We start from the raw sequence: 26,679 nt of genomic DNA, 5'->3' as shown, positions 1-26,679 counted from the left end.
TGACTGTAACAATGGAAAAAGACATAAAAAATAAGTTCTCAGTGCATAACACACTGGGCAAGGATAATTTTTTTTTTATAATTTTGTATGACTATTGTTAATTTTGATGTTAATGTCAGTAATATTACTTCTCTCAAGGTTTTTGAAACAATTTCATGACCTGCAGGCTATGCAATTTCTTTACTATTACAATTTTTTTGCTAGGTTATTTAGTTTTTATGTCTTTGGACATAGAACGCATTGCACTGATGGATTGCCTACATTATTTATTAGGGTCATCCAGGGTGCTGCCTTGACTCTGAAGTTGCTAGGACTTTGCTTGAGATACTGACGGAGTGTGACTCCTCCTCGCCAACTGCTGCTCTAGTTTGTGAGAACACTGTAATGAGCTATTCCTGCTGATTACTGTCAGTAATACACTTATTTTTGGGTGGTTTATCTGGTAAAATGACCTAGGAACATACATTTGTAGCTTCAACTATTTGGTACCATGTTTCTTTTATTGGAAAAATTAGTAATTATTACCTAAAATAATAACAGTAATACATCTTCTCTATATGTTTATAGTCACCTGACAATCTGGAGCAACAGTGTGTGGTTTTCACTGGTTGGTGAAAAACTACGTACTCTATATCAATCTTTTTACCATGAGAAACCCTTATAATAATGTTCAGGTCTTAAGGGTTCCCTAGTAAAACTATTTTTGGGGGGACCATTGGGGGAACTCCCTCCTTAATTGGTGGCCAGTGAAAAGAATGCCCCTATTAGAGTGTTGGCTAGAGCAGTGGTCCCCAACCTTTTGCACGTCACAGACTTCTAAATCTACGAACTCCAGACCGCGGGTGTTACTCAAGGGGAAAAGAATTCCCCCCACAGTGACATCATGATGACACAACCCTCCCAATCTCCCATCGAAGGTCTACGACACAACCCGCACACCACCCTGAGCCTGCGATCAGGCTTCATCAAATGAGAGGGTGATTGGCCACAGTTTGAGGAACTTTACATGCACCAAATCTAGAGCCCACGAGGTAGTGAGGAGATGATCGAAGCAGTACATTACACAAGTCTAAGATCTTTAGAGTGTGATTTTGGCCAGTAGACATCCACATTCCACAAGGGGGATTTTCCTTAAAGGAAATGTCCACATTTTAAGACAATACTCTTGGATCCTTCATTGTATTGGCTACAGTGTTTGTTACAACCACCAACCATTGGGAGTGTGCCCAAGAAAGCCAATCTATACATTAGCTACCATTCATACTCATCATATAGTAAACATAGTTTATTTTCTTCACTAGAGGCTTTTTCCCTTCCCAAGTTAACATTTGCCCACATTTCCCCTCGTCTTCTTAATGCCTTTCTCCCATTTCCATTTGTTGAACTTTAAAGTATATTAACATACTTTTGTGGAACTCAATTTGCACAGAAGCGCTTTAAATGAAAAAATTCACTAGGGGAATTGTTTATAAATATAAACTTTTTGTGTTTCTATGTGGGTTTCTTTCTGTGTACATGGATAGATATATCCTGCACAACTACATGGATGAAGGCAATCTGATAGCATCCTATTTTATGTTAAAATGTAGTGCCCCAGGGGAAGCCAGTCAGGTTTTCAGCTATAATTTTTCAAGCATGGCTTGAAAAACAAAGCAAGGCATGTGATTGGTTACTTGGGTCAACCATGACTTTTTTCATTCCTTTTAGTCCTTCTTATACACATTGAAATTATCATTGGGCCCCCCAAAATCAAATATGTTTTCAAGTGCAATAAAGAACACCGTAAAATATTGCCTTCTATTTATATGCAGCATAAACTTTAATTTACTCGCTTCATATTGCTTTTAATGTGCTAGTGTTTTCCTTTTGGAATGCCAGCTGTGAACTCTAATTAAGTTTAGATTACAGAATCTTCTTTAACTGTTTAGGGATTATCTGCAAATTTTGAAATAATCTCTGGATTTTGCAAGTACTAAAAGATATTTACTTGGATTTTATTTTAATAAAACAAGATGAAACAAGAAGTTTATTGGCAGATTACATGGATGTTCTTCTGCCGTATTCCAAGAGCAGTAATGACCTCGGCATGGGAAGATTATACAGAGCTTCCATGTACAGAAGGTCTGGCAGTTTGATTCCCTTACAGAATGACATTTTCCAGACCGCATTACAAGGTATTCCTATTGTGTACATACATTTATTCAGTTTCCTTCAGCTGTCAGTGATATGCTTTGTATAGGAGCCATAACATAAGCTGCAAACAATAGGTTTTACTGTCATTTCTTTTTTTATCATCTCAACTCAGCTACAGTGTTCTTCTAGTTGTTATTATTTCATAGCCACTAGCGTTTATCAACTTTGTAAAAGTTTGTAAAATAAAATAATTGAAGCTGATCTATAGGTTGATTTAAATATTTTCTGCATTTATTCCATAAAATGTAGATTTTTAAATGCAAGAAGTCTAAGTAGCTGAATGTATGCAGCAGAAGTATTCTAACACATCCAAAAAGGAACCAGATAAGTGAAAAAATAGGTTACAGCATTTTGCATGTTCTAATAGCAGCCACACACATAGGCCCATCATTGCTGGGAATATTTGCAACGTTATCAATAATTACCCCGTTGCTTGGATGTGATGCAACCGGCTGAAGTGTGCTGGGAAGTGTTGATTCAGTAACTTGTTTAGGAATAAGCAGCAACCCCTCTCATTTCCTCTACTGACAATTTCAATGTTGTATCTCCCCATTTATGACAACTCTCATTGCAATCTTCTCTACTACAAGCTAATTGTTATTTATACAAACAAATTCTGCCACATCTCCAGATAAAAAAATCCAATTCCTTAGTCTTCTCCTTAAGGAGAGCTCAGTGAGCCACATACCATAGATGGCCATGTAAAAAAATCAATTTTTCCCTCTGTGCACCACGTGTTTTGAGAAAGTTACTATTTTTGCGAAGGTTATATAATCAGATGATAGCAATGGCATTCCTGTGTGTCTGCTGAAGACGCTTACATTTCTCAGACATCTGAGATTCTGAAAACAATGAGACAAATTCATTAAAGATTCGCTCCATTGAACGGCTTTCACTCCGTACTGCTTATGAAAGTTTCTATCAGTATTTCATGGGTAATTTTACTTTGGGGAGCTGATTTACATCCTTTACTATGCAGTTTAGGATCTGTATTTTTATATATATATATATATTTTTTTTTTTTTTTTTGTGGCATAGCAGAGGGGGATCGCTCATTAGATTAGAGGCAGCAAACTCCAAAAGGTCAAAATAACAGCAGTTTTTATTTGTTTAGGCAAGTATTACAGCACACTCCCCAGCACACAACAAAACAGTTAACAGTAGGCCGGGCCTTCCTCTGGCTACCTCACTAGGTAGGTGCCCTATCTTACTCACACATATATCACTATATCAGTACTGTTCCACTCAAAGTTTTGTAGTAATGTTTGGCCGCTGGCTTTCCTAGAACCCTCTGGCTCTCTCTCAGCCTGGAATCCACTCTAGCTCTCTCTCAGCCCCTTGCTGATCAAATTCCCCTCAGCCTCTGGTTAATCACTCTCTCCCTTTGCACCTTAGCTCCATGCAGGTGAATATAACCCAAATCAGGGTTGGGTTGGGCCAAGGAACCAACCCTTCACTTCCCTTGGCCTTGGCTAGTGCCTGGACACTTATTAGTCTAATATTTTTGTGATTCATTTTTTGCATTGATATCACACCAGGTCTTTTTTATTTCAAAATTAAAATTTGATTAAAAATAATTATTAAATAATTAATGCTACACAAGGTCTATTTAAATGGGTCATAACCTAACCACAAAACATGATCACAGAATTCCTCCATGTCCCCTGTCCTGTTCTGTTTGTACTATATAACTTACAGCTGAAACTATGTTATTCCCATTATAACATTTCATATAGTGGTAATCAGCACTAAAGTATGTAAACACATTTTAAGGTTAAGACGGAACCAGGGCACTAGAGTAAACAATGTATTAAGATGACGTCTTTCAGAGTTCAACTAGACTATGACAAAAATGATTGCAATTTGTGTATTTGTCACCCAGTATATGAACCCTAGGAGCTTTGTACGGCATTTATGGCCCAGATAGCAGTTATGTCCATAAGTCTTTGCAACCTTAGATAGGAATTGCCTCCACTAATGTCATAGAACAGCAAAGCTTGCCTACATGTAGTCTTCCTTATTTTCTCACTCCAGCATGTGGGTGGATGGGTTCTCATGAGGGTAAAAAGCAAGTCTAATGATAGTTCTTTGCACTATTTTTTGAGATTTTGGATTATTCCCAAACTAAGATGTCTCCATGGAAATGTACAATTACTTGTACTCTTATGCATAATAATGTTTTTTATAGATCTGGGAATGGTATTTGTAATAGTTTTGTGGTTACATTTGGGCAATAAATGACAGTGGGAGTTTAGTTGTGTCTAACCTGAATTCTGGGCCAGGCATGTACACTCCACACAATAGGGAAAGATACACCAGGAGAGCAAAATAATTCAGCAGGGAACAGACTGGGAGAGGAGGGAACACTGGAGATAGGAATTGGCTGGGAGTAGAATATGATTGGCTGTTATGAAAAAAATGAAAGGGAAAGAAGGGCCCAGAGAGAGTTGAAAATATATCTTTTTTTCAGTCCAGCTTCTTTATGGTGTTTAGGATCAGGGTGGTCTGCAGGCCCAGATAGTAGCTACTCTTTGCATTGGTTATATATTTATGTATACCACCCTTGTGGGATCACTTTTTCTGGGGTAAAAGGTACTCTCAGACTGCAGGAAAGGTGGATGAAGCACACCGGAGACAGTAGATAAGGTTGAAACTGACCCCTAGACAGTTTTATTAAAAGGTTGCATAAGATAAAACAAAAATAAATCCTAGCCAGTCCTAGTCAGGCACTAACTAAACATCATGCAGATTCCTCTCTACCAGTTGGTGGCTAACCCAGCCAACTCCAACACAAATGTTCCAGCAACCTTTACTCACGTGTAGTACAACTATGGCTCTCACAGGCAGATTCCCTGTGCCCCGGGTCAGGGAGCTTCCTGCCTCTCCTTCCCTTTTTACCTGCTGCTCACAGCTGTGCAGAAATTATTAGCCAGACAAAACCAAACTCTGGCCTGGATCAGAACACTTGTGAGTGACATGCAAAACCCAGGTCTAAGACATTTCAACCAAACTTGCTAGACATATGACTCAGACTAAGTGCACCAGTCATCTTTGTACAGCGCTGTGCTATATGTCAGAGCTATATTTTTCCCAATGGCCACCGTTGTAAAAGGCATTTATTCCACTGACCACCACACTGATATACTGTGAGCTGTGGATATAGTAATTATAGCAGGGGTTCCCCAAGACCTCAAAGTTATTTCAAGGGTTTCCCCATGTGAAAAAAGGTTGAGAAACACTGTCTAAAAAATATCAGTTTTGAGTCAAGGTAACCCGTTAGGAACTAAAATGTACAGTGTATTATTCTTTCTAGCTGTAATGTCGGGTGTATTCGCTCTGTAACATTACGATTCTGGCTTCTTTGCTAAGTAATATCTCAGCTTGTGTCTTTCAGCCTGTAGCTGTTAGCTAACATTCACATACATTGATTTTTTAGCGTTGAATCCCAATGGTTGTTTACATTGCAGGATGTTTCAGATGGGGCTGATGTGGCTAGCAGTTAGGAAGGGTCGCTAACATTGGCTGTGTCACAGTGAGTCATATGATTAATGAGAATCCACTGTCCAATATCAAGTGTCTTGATTAAACCTGTACCATCAAACAGTGAGTCATCCCTGAACATATTTATAGCAGACATGTATTATAACCCAGTGGTGTTGATTTTTCTCCCTTCAGATGTCATGTATTGTTTATTAATAAGTCACTGTCACTGTCTCGGACTAGACTACTTGGAAATAGTAGTTTGGTTGTGACAGTGTTTTCTAATATATTTCACAGTTGACATTTACTGACGCCAATTTAATATCCTCCATTCCGGAGACTGGCAACTGTTTAGATAATGGCTGCGCATTGAATATACTATTTATATATTTATAAATATATATATATATATATACATATTTATATATATATTCTTTTTTTGTCTTGCTTTCCTATTTATATATGGAAATTAGTCTTTTATTTGCCATCCTGGAGTCAAAGACATGCTATCCTGCGTGCACTCCAGAAATGATAGTAAGTCCATAGTCATGTCACTAGCTGTCCTTCAAAGGGGCTCACAATCTAATGTCCCTACCATAGTCATATGTCTTTAATACAGTCTAAGAACAATTTTGGAGAGCCCTCAGGTGGGGATTAAATTCTGCTGCTTTTTTTTCGATGCTTTTCAAGGTTTTGCTAGGGGACTACTCAAAAAAAGTAGATATTGCTCACCTTTAACATCATAGGCAGCATGTTGTATCAAAGGGTGTTGAAACACTTTTCTCAACAATCAGTCCTTCCTTCTGCAAAATCATCTCACACCCAGCACAGCTTATCCACATGGGGGCATAATGAATTTGTATAGCAATCTTTTTTTCCCCACATAAATATGGTAATTAATTTGAACATGAACTGGGTTACCGGTCTAAAACCATTATATCTCCAGAAAACCCATCATTACAAATAACATACTCAGGTGAGGAACCCTGGTTTTTCTGATAACTTTGCAAACAGTTCCTATTCCATATAGGCCCATGTCACATATTATTGAAAATAAGTCAGAATAAATAACAGCATTGCAGTGATACCATTAAAAACATTAAAATATATGTTTGTGATTATCTACATAAGCTATTCTCAACCAGGGTGTTGTGAAACCTTAGGGTTCCTCCAGAAGATTGCCAGGGGTTTCTTGAGCTATGGCCTCCTATCCCAGAATGGAGCCCATGTAGTTCCTGATCTAAAATAATTATTTTCCCGATATTACCAAGTTTTAGGTTCATTTAATCCGCACAATTCATATGAAGATGTAAATTCCACAGAAACCTGTTTCCTGGCTGCCTGGGGTCGGTAGTTGAGTGACCTAGAACAAGCATATGGGTTAGGAAGTCAGAATAAAGTCACAATTCTTTATTTAAAAGCTTTTGTGGTCTTACTTAGTAATCCACTAAAGCCATAATTCTCAGGATTTCTTCTTGGCTTGTAGCCTACAAAAAGGAGTATTTATCATAATTTTAGGCTAAATGCACACAAGCAATAATTGTCATTGGAAAGGATCTTTCACAATCCTTTCCGACTAACGACTGCACGATGCATGAACGAGTGCTGTACATACAGCACCATTCTGCTCTATGGAGAGGGAAGGGGAGAATGACGGAGCAGCACCCAGAGCAGAGTGCTGGGCTCTCTCTCCTTCACTTGCATTACGATTGTTAGTCGTCTATTATCCGTGGATCCGCCAGGACAGTAATTCAAATGAACGACGACAAGCGCTGTACAGACACCAGATTCTCGTCCCATATCGGCCCTGAACCGATTATCAGACCAAAACCGTTGCAAGTGTGTGCGTAGGCTTGGGCTTCTCTTCTCCACTGGTGGATATATTATTATCACTGTAGAATTATCTCTGTAGATTTAGAAAAAAGGAAATGCAAATGAAATAGTGGCTGGAATAATCTATTATTGACTAGGATTCTAAGAACCACTTTCCATTTCTTACTGTTCCCAGTGGAACACATATTGAAGGAAGGTTGCACTTAGGGATCTTAAATATTGAACTTTCTAAGCAACTTTGGTTAATCTCCACCTATTGTCAATTATGTTCAATTTACAGCCTTTCTAATCATGACCCATCTAAACAGGTGTTTTACATTTTTGTAATATATACGTTTTGTTATTTTATTTTTGGTTTCCCTTTGTTGTAGACTAAAGTGGTTTTGCTTGGAGACTTGATAGATGGAGAGGTTCCAAGCACTTCTACTGACAGAATAAATAATTAATGAAATTCCAAAAACGACACCTTACCTTTGATAATTCCCAATGGACCATATGTCCTCATTTGGAGATCCCTTTTTTCTTCTTGCAGTGAAATATTTTAGGTTTCTAATCACTCACTGTCAAGAAGACAATGGTACCCATCCTGGAATCCTCCCAAGGGGAGCACACACAACAATCAATACCTGACCTTTGGTTCTAAGCCTTACCAAATGTATGTGAAACTAGAAACATTTTTAGTGGGGTTCCATCCAATACTTGGGGTGAATTAACAGAGAATAATATCTTGCTCGTTCCCTTAAGTTTTCACATTTTTAATTTTTTTTTCCTATTCAATATATTCCACTAACTCAAAAAGTACAGGGGTTAATTTACCAAAAGAATATTGCCTTGCATGTAGCAAAGTGAATGCTGATGAAGCTGCAAGATATAATTCACTTATCTTGGTGAATAAAGTGAACACATATACTGTAGATAGTAAACTCTTTCGGACAGGGTCCTCTCCTCCTCCTGTGTCATTGTTTTGTATATGTCTTTCATTTATTACCCCTATTTAATGTACAGCACTGCATAACTTGTTGGTGCTATACAAAAGTTGAATAATATATACACATACAAATATAATGTGTAACATTTAACTCCCTTGCATAGCTATAAACAAATGTTTATATCATTTAGCAGTTAATATACATATATCCTAAACTCCTTTAGTAAATCAGCCCGAAGACACACGTCATCATTTGACATCTACTAGATCTAGTAGAACATTTGGATTGGATTAAAAAAAAATTGCAACCCTTTTGCGGCTAGCATAATGAATGCTCTGAAAAAATTTACATAAATGTGAAAGTGTAAATTTAATTCTGTCAACAAGAATAATAATTGTAAAGTAAATGAATTCTCGAAATCATTAACTCTTTTGCACATTAAGGGCAAATTGAAAATCGTGTTCTTACTTTCAGCTACTCCAGGAGGTCATGCAAGGAAGCTGTTTAAAGGGAACTTTTCTCTAATGCATCTCTCCATCCGCCCACGGACGTAAACTAATTAAGGTTGGATTTATGATCAGAAAGGCTTTACTTTGATTTATGAGAGAGGCAGTTTTCAGGAAAGCCAGGCTTGTTGGCAGGATGTGTCCAAACATACATATTAAAGCATTGCGAATTAACAATTTCACTGCCTCGCAATCTAACACACATAATACTAAATAGGGATTACTGGGGAAATAAAAGGATTTTGTAATAATTTAAAATGTTCAACCAAAGAATGACTGTTTCAAATATTGTGACCTAAATAGGAAGACATGTTTTTGTTTCTTAATGTTGGCTCACAACTAAAATGCAAATTTTGGCTGTTTTATATTAATTCATTTGCACGGTTTTTTGTAGTATTGCAATTACAAAAATGTGTTCTTTATGTATATAATTCCAGATAGAAAGCAGTAGAGCAGTTGGCACTTTCCAACCTTTACATATGAACATTATGCCCATTATGAGCCTTTATTTTTATTTACATTAATATTGGGGTGTGATTTTATAAATTAATTTATGCTGTTTACTTATCAAGGTGAATTATGATTAGGATTAATTAATTTAAGGGAATGCAGACTTCTTTTTGTTCTGCTGATCTTGGAATATGAGTTGGAATATTGGCTTAAAGGGTCAATATGCAGAAACTAAAAAGTTATTATATGCTCTGTGTAAAAAAGCTTATTTTAGCCTAATATATATGCTGTATGTAATAAATCTACTCTCCTCCTCCTGTGTCACTGTCTGTATCTGTTCGTCATTTGATACCCCTATTTAATGTAATATGTTGGAGGGGTAATTTAGTGTAATATGTTGGAGCATTAAAAAATTCAGTTTATTAATAATAATAATAATAATAATATTAATATTAGTCACAGCTAAGTTCTTTACTACTTTATGAAAAATTAGGTAGATGTCATGTTTACATTACATTGTAACTCAATGCCTTTTGTGCCGTGGCAATCAACAAAGCAAAGAAATAACTTTGTGTAGTGTTCTTTTGTGCAGATTTCTGAACAGGAAATTAGATGTGTATTTCAATATATTTCTTTTCGCTCTTTATTTATTGTCCTTGTTGCAAAGGGGAAAAAGAACAGTATTTTGATCAATTTTGGGGTGGGTTTCCTCTCCTTTTCTAATGTGGATTTTAAGGTAAGATTCGTACTGTAATGTGGAATTGCTGCACATTGCCTTGTCACAACAATGTCAACTGACATTTGCTCATCATTGACAGTCAGATAGTTCCAGTGATCTCTACTTCAGGTTTCTAACATGTCTTTTATGGCACTGATGAACTTTCTGTCTGGTTGAATAAATTGTGTGACCTTATTTAGTCTGGAATGTGCTCCTACATTATTGGCCCAAACCAGGATTTCCCTAGTAGAACTGCCATCATGTAATCCATCTCTTCATAGCCTGAAACGACATTCACGCTTACTGGAAACAGTGCCATATGTACAGGAGAAATAATAGAAGGAGTTATTAATTGTTAATTGCATTTCAGTTTACCTTATATACTTAAATATAGATCTAAATATGAACCAAAGTACTTTTTTATACATGAAAATACAGGTAACCTGCTTTGACTGAAGTATAAACCTTGGGCACAGTCACTGCCAACATTAAAAATAGTAATCAAATAATTAGGGAAATAATTAAAGCCATATGGCCATCAAGGGGAGAAGAAATAAAATCACATTGGCTCAGTCTATACACTTTTATAGGTTAAAGTATTTTGTAGGTTTGAATTGATTAACTGATTGCTCTTAAATGATGTTTGGGCATTATTATTGGCCACCAGCAGATGGTGCTTTGTCCTCCTATAAAGTCTGTAACAAACTCATGTCTCTTGGCAAGAGATTGCTCACACTTTACATAAGGACACATCACCATCTACTGGTGGTACCAGAGTATAAACCAAGATTCTTTTTCTAATAAAATTGGTTTATACTCTAGTACATACAGGATGTTTATTTATTAATATTTGGAGTGATATTGATGTAATTCTTTTTATTATTATTGTTTATTTTACATTTTATTTGAATATATGGTATTTATCCATACAAAATTATCCTTATTTGCAAAAATGTGAATTGAGTTCAAGCAAACCTAGGCCTGATCTTCAGAAATGTGAAGGTGTATATTTGTGTGCTTTAAACATCTAGTGGTTCAAGTGATAATAACAGCAGTAGAGCTTCAGCAAATATAGTCCAAAACCCTAAAACATTGTCTATGCCCTTTAAGGAAGACTTCTAGAGGCCGTTAGTAAGGACAATAAGGAAACCTACCTAAAAAGTTTGGTGGTGTAAGAAAGGTTTGGAACTTCTGATTATGTTTTATTGCTGTCTTTGCATATACTACATGATGACAACCTCTACCCCCATTTTTCATGTGGGTATCACAACCAAAAATGCAGGTAAATTCCCACAGAAGACAAAATATTCAAAGCCATAAAACTTGGCTAATGTTAGGCTTTTATAAGAGAAATATCATTAATTTATAGAACACATTCATTAGTGAGATAGGAGAACCCTTTGAAAATTCAGCTGAGCCATCAGGACTATAGTAGATTATGGTTTCTGTATTTTTTTTCACATCTGCTGTCAAATATTTTGAGAAAAATTGGTGTTTACTTTCATTTCAGTCTGCTGACCATAGTTCTGTGTGTGTTCTGTCTTCCAGACCTGTAGAAAGCAAACATGGCCAAGCCGTATGAATTTAACTGGCAGAAGGCTGTTCCTGCTTTCATGCAAGAAGGAGCCGTGTTTGACAGATATGAAGAGGTAAGTCACTGAATATTCCATTGTTGTCACAGAGAGACATCTGTAACAAGGACAATAATGGGGAAATGGAAAAAACAGGTGCATTTGTGAGCTTATCCTGCACAACATCAATTTAATTTCATGGAAGTGGCAGGTGCTGCGTGAGTTTGGAGAAAAACATATGAGCTGGAAATAGGACATTGTGTAATTAGTCAGTATTAGTCAGTTCTAATATAAAACTGATTTATGTCCTACAGTGTAATACTATTTTACAGCGGAACTAATTTCTAGAAATAAAAAGTGAGGTTTTTTATTGCAGATTGGACAGGTGATGTCTTTTCTGCAACAAAATAACCTTACCTGCCGGATAGCAATTTTTTAAATACACCCTCCTGTCCCAGTTCTGTCTCAGCCACAATCTTATTTCTTCTCTTCCTTGTTTAACATTCAGCCACCTTAATTGGCTGTGATAATGTAACTCGAATGTGCGAGAGTTCATTTGGTCCCGACTGTCACAGGGTTTTCATGACACCGGTATGGTTTTGTCGCTTGTTCTTTTCTGCAATAAAGCCCTGTCTAATCACTACAGTGGAACATTAGTACTACTTTAAAGTTAACTTACATTGACTGATTCATCCTTTCTTCCCATATTAACATGGTAATTTTATTTAAAAAATAATAATTTTCTATTGTCATTATGTACTGTTTTTTAGACCCTGAGACATCATCACTGTTTCTTTTGTTCTTTTTAAAATGTGAGCAGATCATGGCTAGTGTGATTACAAGTACTTTATATTCTTAGGTTAACATACCTTTCATGGATCAGATGGAGTACAAGAGAATGTGGCATTTTTAAAATAATTGACTGTAGAAATCACATCACCTTCTAACTCTGCCTGACCATTGTATGTCTTAGACCTCATCAAATGCAGAAAAATGTAAAGGGAAGATTATTTTGAGTTTGCTGCTATACTTTCCTTTATGGAGGGGTAGATTAGGTAAAGGAATACAAAATTACCTTAGTAGGATGAAGCTGCGTTCATGAAATAGTCAGTTATGTCCATTGTGCAGAAATTTCCCTTGCATATAATTTAAAGAGTAAAGTGAACATTCTGTTGTTGTAGTAAATCAGGTTCATAATGTCTTACTCCCAGAGTTGGATCTGTAGCTGGATCCCAGTGCTGGATTTGGATCTAAAATTAAATTCTTTGAGACTGTGCAGACATTTGCATTGGCAAGGTAACAGGATTTGTAATTTTATCCAAAAAATAAAATATTGTTATTTTTATATTGAGTAGATAGTAGTTTCTGAGACCCAAAATGTGTTTCATTAGTAACAACCCCAGCAAACTTGACCTCTACCTGGCCAAATGAAATAGGTCAGCACCGGACGAGGAGCGTCGAGAGGATTTCTGTAGTTTAGATAAAACGTCATTGGACACAATAAGGTTGTACACTTGTGATACTCCTGTTCTTTCCCCTTTGCTTCCAAAAAAGTAAATAGAAATTTAAATTTTGTATAACTCTGGATTTGATGAAATTGGATGCCTTTGTTGAATGTGTTCCAATAAAACAGAACACACCAATGCATTGACTTTGTGCTATCCTCAAAAAAAAAGGAGAATACGCTGATCACACTATACACAGTCTCTCTATATAATGACATATGTCAGAACAGCTAACACTTTCTACTGTGTGTGTGTGATCATTATATTTCAAATATTTTTTCACATCTGTAGTTGTCACTTACGTTGATATTTCTGCACAATGTATCTCTAGGTCTGGCTTTTTTTTATCATAGAGGAGCCCTTCTATCCAACATATCATAGTTTTAGATAGGTGACGCTTGTAGAGAAATAAAACCTAACACTGCTTTCATTCTGCCCTTTTTAGGAGTCGTTTGCTTTTGAGCCTAATTGCCTCTTTAAAATGGATGAGTTTGGCTTCTTTCTTACATGGAAGAGTGAAGGAAAGGTATGTTTTATTTGGCAAATGAACCTCTTGAGCATTAATACACTAAGTGATTGAAATCCGGGTTATGCACAACTGTATAAAAGCATGTAATGGAAAAAGGGATTTAGATTCCTATTTTTTGTCATATATTCCCTAGAAACCGCAGCAGCCAATGTTGTAAACTGAAAGGGGATCTAAAGTGAATGTTTGAGTCTATTTTAAACATTAGCGAGAGTGTTAAATGGTGGGCTATGGTGTTGGAATAGGAATATGTCAGCTGTAATTAGATCCCTTTGCACTTTTGTTCTAAGTCCTATGATCTATATCTGGCAGCAGCTTTGGTGGCCACCATTAGTAGGTCCGTTCTTGTTTTGGACTGTGATGACATTACTGCCCTATTGCAGGTCACCGGCAAAATGGCAACTGACAGGCAGATTTATATACATTCTACATTCCTACACCCTATAGCCTTCAAGAAATGTTATGGGAAATCACCACTCCAAGCCAATGGCAAGATAAGCAGTTGAAATACATATACTGCATGTTTGGTGTTTTATTATGGCAGAAAGATATGCATTTTCACTGTTTTTTTAGCTGCCTGGAGTGTTAAAATGCTGAACTGAACTGAAAGTACAATACATTCCCCACATGGTAACCATTCTAGCTTACAAATGTGTGTATTGAAAAGCATTTATGGACTCGCTCCTTTTCTTTTTTATGCGAGTGCTGTGGTATTTACAAAAAAAAAGGAGAATACGCTGATCACACTATACACAGTCTCTCTATATAATGACATATGTCAGAACAGCTAACACTTTCTACTGTGTGTGTGTGATCATTATATTTCAAATATTTTTTCACATCTGTAGTTGTCACTTACATTGATATTTCTGCACAATGTATCTCTAGGTCTGGCTTTTTTTATCATAGAGGAGCCCTTCTATCCAACATATCATAGTTTTAGATAGGTGACGCTTGTAGAGAAATAAAACCTAACACTGCTTTTATTCTGCCCTTTTTAGGAGTCGTTTGCTTTTGAGCCTAATTGCCTCTTTAAAATGGATGAGTTTGGCTTCTTTCTTACATGGAAGAGTGAAGGAAAGGTATGTTTTATTTGGCAAATGAACCTCTTGAGCATTAATACACTAAGTGATTGAAATCCGGGTTATGCACAACTGTATAAAAGCATGTAATGGAAAAAGGGATTTAGATTCCTATTTTTTGTCATATATTCCCTAGAAACCGCAGCAGCCAATGTTGTAAACTGAAAGGGGATCTAAAGTGAATGTTTGAGTCTATTTTAAACATTAGCGAGAGTGTTAAATGGTGGGCTATGGTGTTGGAATAGGAATATGTCAGCTGTAATTAGATCCCTTTGCACTTTTGTTCTAAGTCCTATGATCTATATCTGGCAGCAGCTTTGGTGGCCACCATTAGTAGGTCCGTTCTTGTTTTGGACTGTGATGACATTACTGCCCTATTGCAGGTCACCGGCAAAATGGCAACTGACAGGCAGATTTATATACATTCTACATTCCTACACCCTATAGCCTTCAAGAAATGTTATGGGAAATCACCACTCCAAGCCAATGGCAAGATAAGCAGTTGAAATACATATACTGCATGTTTGGTGTTTTATTATGGCAGAAAGATATGCATTTTCACTGTTTTTTTAGCTGCCTGGAGTGTTAAAATGCTGAACTGAACTGAAAGTACAATACATTCCCCACATGGTAACCATTCTAGCTTACAAATGTGTGTATTGAAAAGCATTTATGGACTCGCTCCTTTTCTTTTTTATGCGAGTGCTGTGGTATTTAGTTAATGGTCCTACACTGTCACATGGGGTAGGAGAGAGCAGGAGGCAGAAACGGAACGGTGACTAGGATGTGCTGCTGGGGAGGAAGCATTAAAGCCGTAATCTTTGTTGAAGTTTTTAGAGTGTCTCCTATATAGGAGTTTGATATTTTGCAGCACAACAATGTTAAAATAAATGCTTATTGTAATATGTATTTATAATTACAGGTAGACCCCAGGCTACTTATGAGATAGGGACTGTAGGTTTGTTTTTAAGTTGAATTTAAATGTAAGTCGGAACAGGTACATTATTTTAATAAATGGAGTTAGGACAGATGTTTTACAGTATAAAACCTCACTGTAAGTTAATCACAAACAAACCAAAAAAACAATGGAGCCTAGACATTCATTAATATCTGGAGCAAGCTGTGCTTTGATATGCAAAAAGAAACAACTGCAGAGTTTGTATTGGTCATTAAAGAGTTACAAGAGCTTGCAGACGAGCTCAGTCTCAGCTGTGTTTGGCAAAAGTTTTCTTCTGCAAGTCATACGAACCACCATCAAGTCTCCATCCTGCACACAGCGAGCAGGGAAGCCCGTTCGTATCTTGGAGTCGTTCAGGTGTCAGATGTCCTTAACTCGGGGACTACCTGTATATCAATGTTGAGAATTCGCCCATTTATTCATTACAAGATAAAGCACCTATTGTAGCTATGATAATTCTGTTCTTTGATAATTGGCCGCCAGGTGGCAGAATGATTCTTAGCTCTAATATGCATTGAAACAACCAATGCATAGGGATTCCAATGGCTGTGCCAGAATATACAGTCAAATTGATGGGCGAAACATTTTTAAGCCTACTGATGTAGTATGTTATTTTCAATTTTTTTTTAAAATTTTTTTTTTATTTGAGTGAAGATACAGCTTAGCCTGTCTTTTTTTTCTTTAAACCATTTCAAACCTAAACTGGTGAAGAGAACGTTCACTGCAAGAAATAGAAAGGCAGCACCAAAAAAGAAATTTCAATTATGGCAAAGTGTAAATTTAATGTTTGATTTTACATCATTACTGATTTCTTCAGCTTTGAGTTTATATCACAAAATGGGTAAATATTTTACTAACTGCGTTGTATGTTTACACTGTTTTGCTATTATTTTTTTTTAATAGGAGGGCCAAGTTTTGGAATGCTCTCTAATCAACAGTATAAGATGTGGGGCCGTGCCAAAGGTAAGGTCCTTCCTATTTTGCACAAAGTGATCTGTTTCTGCATTTCCTGGAATAATTCTATTCATTTTAAACATAAAAGCTTGTCAGACATTTGACCATCCTGCTATTCTCCTCATGGCATGTGAAATTCAAGATAAAGTCACTTAGTGTTTCTATGGTTAAACAAGGATAATAGAGAGAAGTCCAGCTCACTGGAAAGTTGATCATTCATTAGGTTTGCAAATGACATCAGAGCATAAGCGACCTTCTAATAATGGGTATGAAATGTCAGGTGCGAAATGTCATGGAAAAGCAGAATATCTATAGACCGCTCATGATTACAGCTGCAGTAGGGAGAAGTCGTCAAAGTGCACCTGTCACAGGCTGACTCACAGCTGGGCCATTTAAGTTCAAGCTGGTGTTGCCAAATGAATTTGGTAGAAAATTTTTTAGGACCCTGACATTTTTTTATCTTATTCAGTAACTAGGGTAAGAGGTGGCATGCCAAATGCAGCTATTTATAGAAACCAATTTGAATTGACTTAACTGAAGCCGGGTTAGTGCATGCTAGATTCTGATTGGTTGCTCTAGATACCAGACATTGCTTTTAGTGCTCTTCCGTTGTTTAATTGATAAAGTCTGAAATAGGGCCCTTCCCTACTATCACACTAATTGACGGCATTCATATATATTTAAATATAAACTGATCAGAATCTAAACCTACTTTTTGAAAAAAAACAAACAGGACAACTACATTGACTTTGGTATAAACCTAGGACACAAAAGCAGCAGTCAGTGCTAACATTCAATACAGTAGTTAACAGAAATGCCAGTAAATTAATGTGACAAAATACATCCATGGTGTATTATTTTTAAAGCATTTATTAAAAAGGGGAATAAATAAAATCACATGGGCTAAGTTTATTTTTATCCCTGTTTATTTTTTTACCTTTTTGGTACAAGTTATAGCTGACGTAAAGCCAAAACTAAACCACATAAAAAAAACACACCTTCAATCCTGTAGATTAGTCTATCTGTCTGGAGGTTTCTTCCATCGGTTATTGCGTCGTCTTGGTATCCATCTTCGGCCCGACGCAGAGGGACCACCAGGCGCCGCCATCTTCTCCTCTTACGTGTTCTTCTTCCTATGTCACCCAATCTTGCAGTGAACAGGAGCAAGATCGGGTGCCGTAAATTGGGGAAAAAACTTTTTTTTCCCTATTGCTGAAAGGGCTCCTTCTGAGCGCATGCTCGAGATGCTCAGGCATGCGCCAAAGGAGCAGCCAAGAGCCTCCCAGGATGCGTGACGAAAATATCCCGGGAGGCTCTGCGTGCCCATTCATTCTTGATTGGCTAGGCGATCGAGAATTTAGGGGGCGGTGCTGCACACTTTTGTTTTCAAAAAAAGGGTGTTGCACTTACAAGCAAAAATTTTTCTTTAAATAAAAGGGTTGTTTACCCTTTTATGTAAAATACAAAATTCTGAGTTTAGGTACGCTTTAAAGTATTCTGAAGTTTTGAGTTAGTTTGCTTGCTCTTAGATTATCGTTTGTGCAATTTGGCTGATCACTAATGTTTCAGATTGCAAGAGTTTGTTATACACAATACATGAGGACACAGCACCATCTTCTGGTGTGGTCTGAATATAAACTGAGATTCTTTGTTTTTGGCATTTTCAGTTTAATATATGCATCATTTCATATTTTGAGCGAAAATCATTGTAATAAATATACTTCATAGCATTATCAAGCAACAGGTGAAATCAAAATCAGTTTGGGGGTGGGAGGTGCTTTTACAAAATCAGTACATTTATATAAACGTATGTATAAACTAACCAGCACATTCTCATTGATTTATATATAGAATCTAATCAGCACATACATTATTTTCTCTATATTTAATTCCAACAAACACATTTTGTTCTCTGTTGATATTGTGCATGTGTCATTTGCTGGAGCACATGTTCTGTAATTGCTTTTAAGCCTTGTTATTTATTTTGTGAAAGCCCTACAGCATTAATTCAAACTTCTTTCCCTCTGGTGCAGGATCCAAAAATCCTGTCTGCGTTGGAGTCCGCTGGAAAAACCGAAAGCGATCTGGAAGGGCGGATAGTGTGTGTCTGCTCTGGGACAGACCTGGTGAACATCAACTTCATCTACATGGTAGCTGAGAGCGTGGAAGTAGCGAAGGTATAACTCAATTAAACACTGCTGGTGTTACTACTATGTTTCTGTGGCTACCCTCATAAGCCACTGTCAAATGTTAGATTACTTAGACAACCGCAAAATGATTGCTGCAAGAACAACAAACCGCAAAGGGACAGCAAAGGTGCATAAATGAAAATTAGGTTGTGCAAATAGATATGTATGTGGTTGGAAGTCTGATTATAAGGTAGTTTAAAGAATACACTTACAAATTATTAAAAAAAAAACTTTTTATTTTTTATTAGTATTATTATTTTGTTGCTATGTGACAGTCATTGCAACTTGTAAATACCTAGAGCTACAAATGAGATTTCTATTAATCTCTAGGTGTATCAATCACTCAGCACTCACTCTTCTTGCTTGCTACGGAAGAGTTTGTTCATCAAACATTTGCTACACCTTGTGATATAATTGCTAGCAATTTTAGTAGCCTGACTGAACTGCTGAAAATCTTCTATGCAGCTGTAGCATATTCAAGTGATTGCTCGCAGATCAGTTAGATCTCAGAGTATCAAGATATTACGTTTTCTATTCAAACCCAGGCCTAGCCCCACCCTACCCCCAAATTGACATTTGATTCATGTATCCATTATTATTATTACACAGTATTTATATAGCACCACCATATTACGCAGTACTGTACAAAGTCCATAGTCATATCACTAGCTGTCTCTCAAAGGGGCTCACAATCTAATGTCATTAATAGTCATATGTCATTAATACAGTTTAAGGTTAATTTTAGGGGGAAGCCAATTAACTGCATGTTTTTGGATCATGGGAGGAAACCCACATAAACACAGGGAGAACCAGGGAGAGCGCTATCCTCTGAGCCACTTCATGGGAGGTAAATCACATGAGATCACCTTTACCCAAAAAAGCTGGTACCTGGCTGCAATGCCATACCGTTACAGAAGCATTTTATACTTGACCAGAACTGTGTCCTAAAACAAGTGAAAGACGTGAATGTAGATCCTATTAGTTGGAATGATCAGTATACAGAACTACACCATTGGTCATATGATCATCAGAAAAGTGTAGGGAATGGGCTTAGTTATCTTACATTTTGCAGCCAGAAGATTGTCATGGGGCTTCTAGAACATAGTAAATTTTAATCTAACAACAAAGATATTAATCAACTTTCATATGTTACCATATATAGTGTATACAATCTTAATTTTGCAAGTGAAAAAATAACATTGAAATAAAGGATTGGTCACGGGCAGGTAAATTTATTTTGTTGCAAAAGGGATATAACCTGTCTCTGCATAATGAACTTTCCTGCTTACGTGTTTTTTTCTTATTTAAGTTTAATTCTAGTTCAAAGGGACATCACAAAAATTATGTCTATTCTCAGGCTCACTTTTACTAAGTGAAGGCTTAGTAGGGACCGTTCAGAGGGAAAAACAGGAGGGAGAAGTCACTTGTTGATTGTCGATCATTGAGTTATGTAAACAGCTTTTTTTTTTTCTTTTTTTTCTTAAAAATGGTTCACACATACAACTACCAACTACAGCCAATACTGAGCTGTTTTTAATTGCAGACTGTATTCCTGTCAAGGCAAAAAAGATATATTTCCACAAACAGCAAAATAAAGACATTATGGTTATACTCAATCATCAGCCATGCATGTGTGGTTCTCTGCATGAATATGGCTTCACTACTTATTGAGTCACTTGGGTGTTCCAAGCACAGCTGAAAGTTAGACTTTATGGACTTTGCTGTCTCTATTTTCATTCCAACAGCTCATGTTTCTAACCACTCTGTCCCCCTTATATAAGTATTTTTTTATCCATATGGCAGGAATGGTGGGAGAGTTCTTTGATAGCATTCTATTAATTTGTATGGTAATTGTAGGAATATATGGCTTGCTTTATTTGTTTTGACACATTTATGCTTCTGTAACATTTCCAGCTCTATATCCTCACCTAGTGGGCACTCCGGATCCATCAGCGAAGGTTCATTTTTGTCCAGCATTCAGAGCTTAATTTATACTTTTAAATGTACAGGTAGTGCCCGGGTTACATATGAGATAGGGACTGTAGGTTTGTTCTTAAGTTGAATTTGTATGTAAGTCGGAACAGGTACATTATTTTAATAAATGCAAGTAGGACAGATGTTTGTCTCAACATAATTTTAGGCAGTGAGGTGTCAGTTGCTGTATAAAATCCTCACTGTGAGGTAATCACAAACAAAGCAAAAAAAAAAATCTTTATGGAGCCTAGACATTCATTCATTATCATTGCTTCTGCAGCAAGCTGTGCTTTGATATGCAAAAAGAAAGAACTGCAGAGTTTGTCTTGGTCATTAAATAGTTACAAGAGGCTGCAGAAGGAGCTCACCCCTTATGATCACCAACAACCTTTTGGTTTCTTCTGCAAGTCATGCAAACCGCCCCCTCCACCCCATCAAGCCTCCGTCCTGAACAGGAGCAAGCAGGGAAGCTCCGTTCGTATCGTCCATATGTCGGATGTCCTTAACTCGGGGACCAATTATATTAGCAGCTTTTACAAACATGGGAAGTCTAGAGGCCAACTGAAGGAGCAATGATGTCCTTGGATTATCCAAGACTACCAAAGAGCCTTAAGATGTCCTCAGGATGTGTAGACTGTAGACTAAATATGTTATATCTCAACAGACTTGGATAAAATGGGGCTGATTTAATAAAACTTCTCAAGTCTAAAGAAGATAAAATATCATGGGTGAAACTGGGTGATCTACCAAACCTAGACCTAATTTCCTAAAAATCATCTGCTTTTAGTTGGAAAAAGTTTTCAAGCTAAACCAGATCTTTCTTAGGTTTGCTGGATCATCCAGGTTCTCCTATGGCAGTTTATATTCTCCAGTTATGGAGAGCTTTAATAAATCAGGCCCAATATGTACATAAATTGAGATTTTTTAAGAGAGGTTTTTTTTTTGGACAAAAAAAGTTTGCTTTGGTGCCCTAAACTTTGAATGCAACAGTGTAATGTCCTTAGCCATATTTCCAGATATCATTGGCATAGTGCAGCATGTACCATCAGAATACAAATACGTATCTGCTAAGAAAACCTTGTTACTGTTTCTGGTTCTGCAAAAATGGAAAATGTGTACCACTGCAAAGTGCTCTCGATAATTTAATTTTAAAGACTGTTATCAGATATTTGTCTCCCATTGATGGAAAATGTGCATGTATGCAGTAGTTTAAGTATGTTTTTGTTGACATTGTGTTTGCAAAACCAATGCATAAAAGTTGTTCTTTCTTTATTGGAATCAGTAAAGTCTTGTGGATTCAGCTCAGATCTGGAGCTGCTCCATGTGAAAATAGTTTAACAACTGATGGTGAGCCCTTTTATGCAACATAAACAACTGCTTGTGTAGTGGAAAACTACACAGCCCACATGGTACATGAGACTGCCATGTTACGAGAGACCTATAGACTTCTCCAAAACAAACTGCTAGAGACTGCTGTCAAGTTACAAGAGACTGAAAGATTGCTGCTATATTGAAGCTTAACTGTATGTAGACCCTAACAATGAGTGTGGGCACAGTGATCCCCCAATATCCTTTAGTGCTTTTCCATGGTGGATCACCAATCAGCCAACCATGATGATTGTTGTCTTTTTCTATAGGGGAGGACGCAGTGGGGTCACTCATACTCATCCTCACCTCTCCATAGAACCAAGCGGTGTTAAGCATACAGCACTCGTACATTCTAGAATAATAATTTCCAGGGACATACATTTGATGTGCACCTAGTATATGTTTACAGAGTACAAGGCAGTAAGTGCCTATGCTTTGGTATTTTAGTGTACTTTCAGGGTCTTTAAATGGGACAAAATATAGGAATAGTTTCACGCATTGCAGTGTACCACTTTTACATATCATAAACTTAAATAAGGACACATTCCTTATACAAGGCAAGATAAGTAAGTAAAAACTAAACCCTTGCTAAATTAGTAATCCACTTCAACCCCAACCCATGATCTGATATGTTTATTTTACTTCATTACCTTGCCTTCTGTGCCTGCAGGTCTTTTCCTGATTGTTGACCTGCAAGACTCAATCCTAATTTGTATTGTTTATTGCTATGATTAATGGCTTAGTTCCTCAGGTTTTTATTACAGTTTGCTATACATTTGAATGTAGATCACTCTCATTCCAATGTATACATTGGGATTCAAGTAATTAAATTCAAACTGTATTTCCCATAGTTACCAATTGATTTCAATTTGTGATTAGGATTGGTTACTATACATTACTGACATTTCGCATCATTTTTCTGTCCTACCCTGATGGATAAAGTTACATTATTTTACAAAACAATAAAAGCGAAGAAATCAAAACTCTCCATGTAAATGAGTACATCACATAAAAGCTCCCTGCTATTTTTGGAAAGGAACAGGAATTCCCTACTAGGCCTAGGGGACGAATGCCTGAAATAACAAATTCTCAGATTCTGGCATTCCTCGTTGCTCTAGAAGACTGGGATCTGCAGATTTGCCAGGAAAACAAGTACATCTAGTTCTCAGAGCACATTTACATGTATTGTGCTATTAGTATCCACTTATCTAGATGACTAGCCGCTTTCAACTTCCATTTGGAAAATGAAATTGCAGAGATCTATCAGGGACCGGACTTTCTGTTTTTGGTCTGCAGGAAAACACATTAATAGCAGTTTTGCAGAAAGCCCTAAACAAGCTTCAGCAACTCAGAGAGCAACACAGACAGTACTTTATGGGAAGATAAAATGTAATGGCCACTCTTAGGTAATTTAACTCAGTAAATCTCAATATATGCATATACTTCACTGCTATAACAGGAAATCATCTTCACCCCCTAAAACAACTTGTCAGCAGTCTTTCCTTTTGCCATGTGGGCATGCTAACCACAGTATGTCCTCTGACCACTACACACACATAAGTTGCCTGCCCTAATCTTAAGCCACATACACACGTGTAATTATTGTCGTTGGAAAGAATCTTTCACGATCCTTTCCAACGATAAGAACCCCACGATGCATGAACGAGTGTTGTACAAACAGCACCGATCTGCTCTATGGAGGGGGAAGGGGGAGAGTGACGGAGCGGCACCCCGCTGCCCACTCCCCCCCCTTCCCTTGCATTAGGATCGCTCGTCGTTCATCGTTCGTGGATCCGCCAGGACGGAGCTTTAGTTTGTCTGCTGCCCACCACCTACCCTGACCTCAACTTCTGACCACCATACCTGTATTGCCTGACCTCACCTTCTATTATAATTACTGTGTCCTTCTTTTGATCGCATGTACTTCCTTCCCAGACCTCAACACTTTCCCATTGCACCTGTGCTGCCTGTCCTAAATTCAGCTTATCTTGTGACCATGGTGCTTATGCCTTCTGCTATGACCTTGGCTTATTTTATTGCCACCTCACCTGTGCTGTGGGTCCTCACCTTAGCTTTTCTTCAGACTACTTCATCTGTACAGCCTGTCCTGAACTCAGCTTGTCTGTTTCTTTCAGCCACTGGAATGGATCTGGTCGAGGATTGAAAACATTTGCTAACAAATAGAAATCCATTCCAGGTTTTCTGAATCACCCAGTTTCACTAATGAAAGTGTATCCTCGCCAGCCTTGGAGAGCTTTAATAAACCAGGCCCAATGTACTGAAATCACTTTATCTTCTGACCACTGTGCTTCTAGTCATCGCCTCCTGTTGTCCTCTGACCACTATATCCGTTTTTCTGCACTTTAGACTTTTCTTCTGACCATCGAGTCTGTGCTTGCTTGAGAGAGTGAATTCTTGAAGGCTAGTTTGCAAAAAAAAACTATTTTTAGGTGGCTGTAGGTAGGAATACTTGATTCCCACCTTGGTCTGTAAGATATCGTACTGTGTTCGTGTCGGGTAGTACACCTGATCTTGCTAATCTGCATAGGAATATATAAATATATGTGTGTGTGTATGTATATGCCTAGTATATATAGCATAGGTTTCCCTAATCACATCATATCAAATCACATTTGAGAGCTGTAATAGAATTTCTTGGGGGTCATATTCACACTATTTCCACTATATAAATACATTAAATAAATGAATGTGAACATTCAAGTGCATTGCATTGTTTTGCTTTTATTGGACACTAACAGGCATTTTCCTATTCAATTGAATGGCAACTAAATACATGAAACACATCCAAAACAAGCTTATATTAACACAGAATAAAATGCTTGCAGTTGTTGCAAACGTAGTCAATGAAAAAGGCCTTATTATTTTAGCTTTGTGTATTTTTATATACTGATTTTATTTTCTAGACAGCCTTTTGTCGATATAAATAACTGGACAGGAATGTCTCAGTTTTGTCGTGGTTGGGGATTTTCTTGTGTTTTTGTGACAAAAAAAAATGGTGTTGCGTCTGGCACAGAACTGTGTTGTGTCTGCATATTGCTTTTACTTGTTATTCTTTTGTTTTGGGAATTAGTTTTTTTTGGAGAAAAAGAACGTGTAACAGCTACATGTAAACCAACATTTTAGTTGTAACATAATCGTAACATATTCTGTAAAATGTGTTGCTTTTGTTGCTTAGTATGTCTTAAATGGAGTGATTTTCCTTATCTGTATTGTATGTTTGTCTGTCTTCCAGCAATGGGTAGAAGGGCTAAGATCTATCACGCATAACTTTAGAGCCAACAACGTCAGTCCAATGACATGTCTCAAAAAACAGTAAGTGTCTTTCATGTGTCTTACGTTTGTTTTTTATATAAATATATGTTAATCACATTGTATGCTAACAGATTATTAAGTGCAAAAATGATCCAACTGTCTCCTCACTCCCAGCTCATTTAGCAGAACCACTAAAAAGACAAAAGGTTTGCAGTACTGGACAGAACCATGTGCAATCATTTACTGCTGAGTCCAGAAGTACTGGAGAGTGTAGCATGTTGCACGTGTCCCTTTCTAATGCCTGTGTACTCAAGAAATAAATAAATGATCTTAGCGTGGAATAACTCTGATCACAAGAGTAAAATACCTCCAGTCATAAATTCCAACTGTTCTAAAAAGAAAGACTCTGTTATTGGGGATAACAAGGGTTCTCAGAAAAGAAAAATATGGTTTGTGTAGTTTAAACTAAACTCTTTTTTCCAGCTGTAATATGTCATTGCATTCTATTAAAGCAGAACTAAACATTATAGGTAAAAAATCACAAGCAGACAGCATTTTGATTGCAGAAGGGACAACAAAGAAGTTGTGCACAGGCAGGTAAGTTCGTTTTATTGCAGAAGGAATATTGCCCATTTTATTGCAGAGGGGCATTAAATGACTGTTCTGCAATAAACACTTTACCTGCTTGCAGCTTTTCAATGTGGAACTATAGCTACATGTTAAGGTGGCAAATACAGGGGACGTAAAGTTTTTGACTGAGAAACACACATGAACAGAGGAATTCTTTTCCCTGCTTTTTTGTTTCTTCCATTTACACTGCACAGTATATGCACCATGGAGTGTAGAGCGGCCTCTATTCCTGATATCTCCAACAATAGACCTAGATGCCGGAGACAATGGTCGCCCATAGACCTTAGAGGATTGTGATTGACCTGGAATAGTTGGCAGTAAGGATGGAGGCTTTGGGAGATGCAGAGGTGACAAAATCCTGGATCCATCATCGATTCAAGGTTCTAAGAAAAAGGTGTGTGCTATGTTCAGTAAGCACAGTATGCACAATGATAATAAAAGCCTGCCCACACCAACAGGTTTAGTTTCTCTGTAATTAATATTATCATTAACCTCCCTAGAGGTAACCCCGAGTGTGACTCGGGGTAGAAAAAAGTTGCT

At 37.2% G+C, this 26,679-nt stretch overlaps 1 protein-coding gene across 5 annotated transcripts in view; it reads left to right on the top strand.

The window, feature by feature from the left end:
* Positions 1-26,679, top strand: part of PLCB4 (phospholipase C beta 4) — a 190,560-nt gene that overhangs the window by 90,788 nt on the left and 73,093 nt on the right. For 4 of the 5 annotated variants that reach the window (XM_072409635.1, XM_072409639.1, XM_072409637.1 and 1 more), the window contains exons 5-9: positions 11,658-11,758; positions 13,631-13,711; positions 16,655-16,714; positions 18,739-18,882; positions 25,490-25,569. In XM_072409635.1, coding sequence (XP_072265736.1) covers positions 11,675-11,758; positions 13,631-13,711; positions 16,655-16,714; positions 18,739-18,882; positions 25,490-25,569 — 449 coding nt within the window. In that variant the 5' untranslated portion in view covers positions 11,658-11,674. Of the gene's footprint in view, positions 1-11,657; positions 11,759-13,630; positions 13,712-14,712; positions 14,794-16,654; positions 16,715-18,738; positions 18,883-25,489; positions 25,570-26,679 lie in introns of all 5 variants that reach the window. The other variant, XM_072409636.1, reaches the window with a different exon arrangement.

The sequence above is a fragment of the Pyxicephalus adspersus genome, chromosome 4 (assembly GCF_032062135.1).
Source record: "Pyxicephalus adspersus chromosome 4, UCB_Pads_2.0, whole genome shotgun sequence".
Taxonomy (NCBI): Eukaryota; Metazoa; Chordata; class Amphibia; order Anura; family Pyxicephalidae; genus Pyxicephalus; species Pyxicephalus adspersus.
Note: the sequence above shows the minus strand (reverse complement) of the source record. Positions and strands in the feature narration are given on the sequence as shown.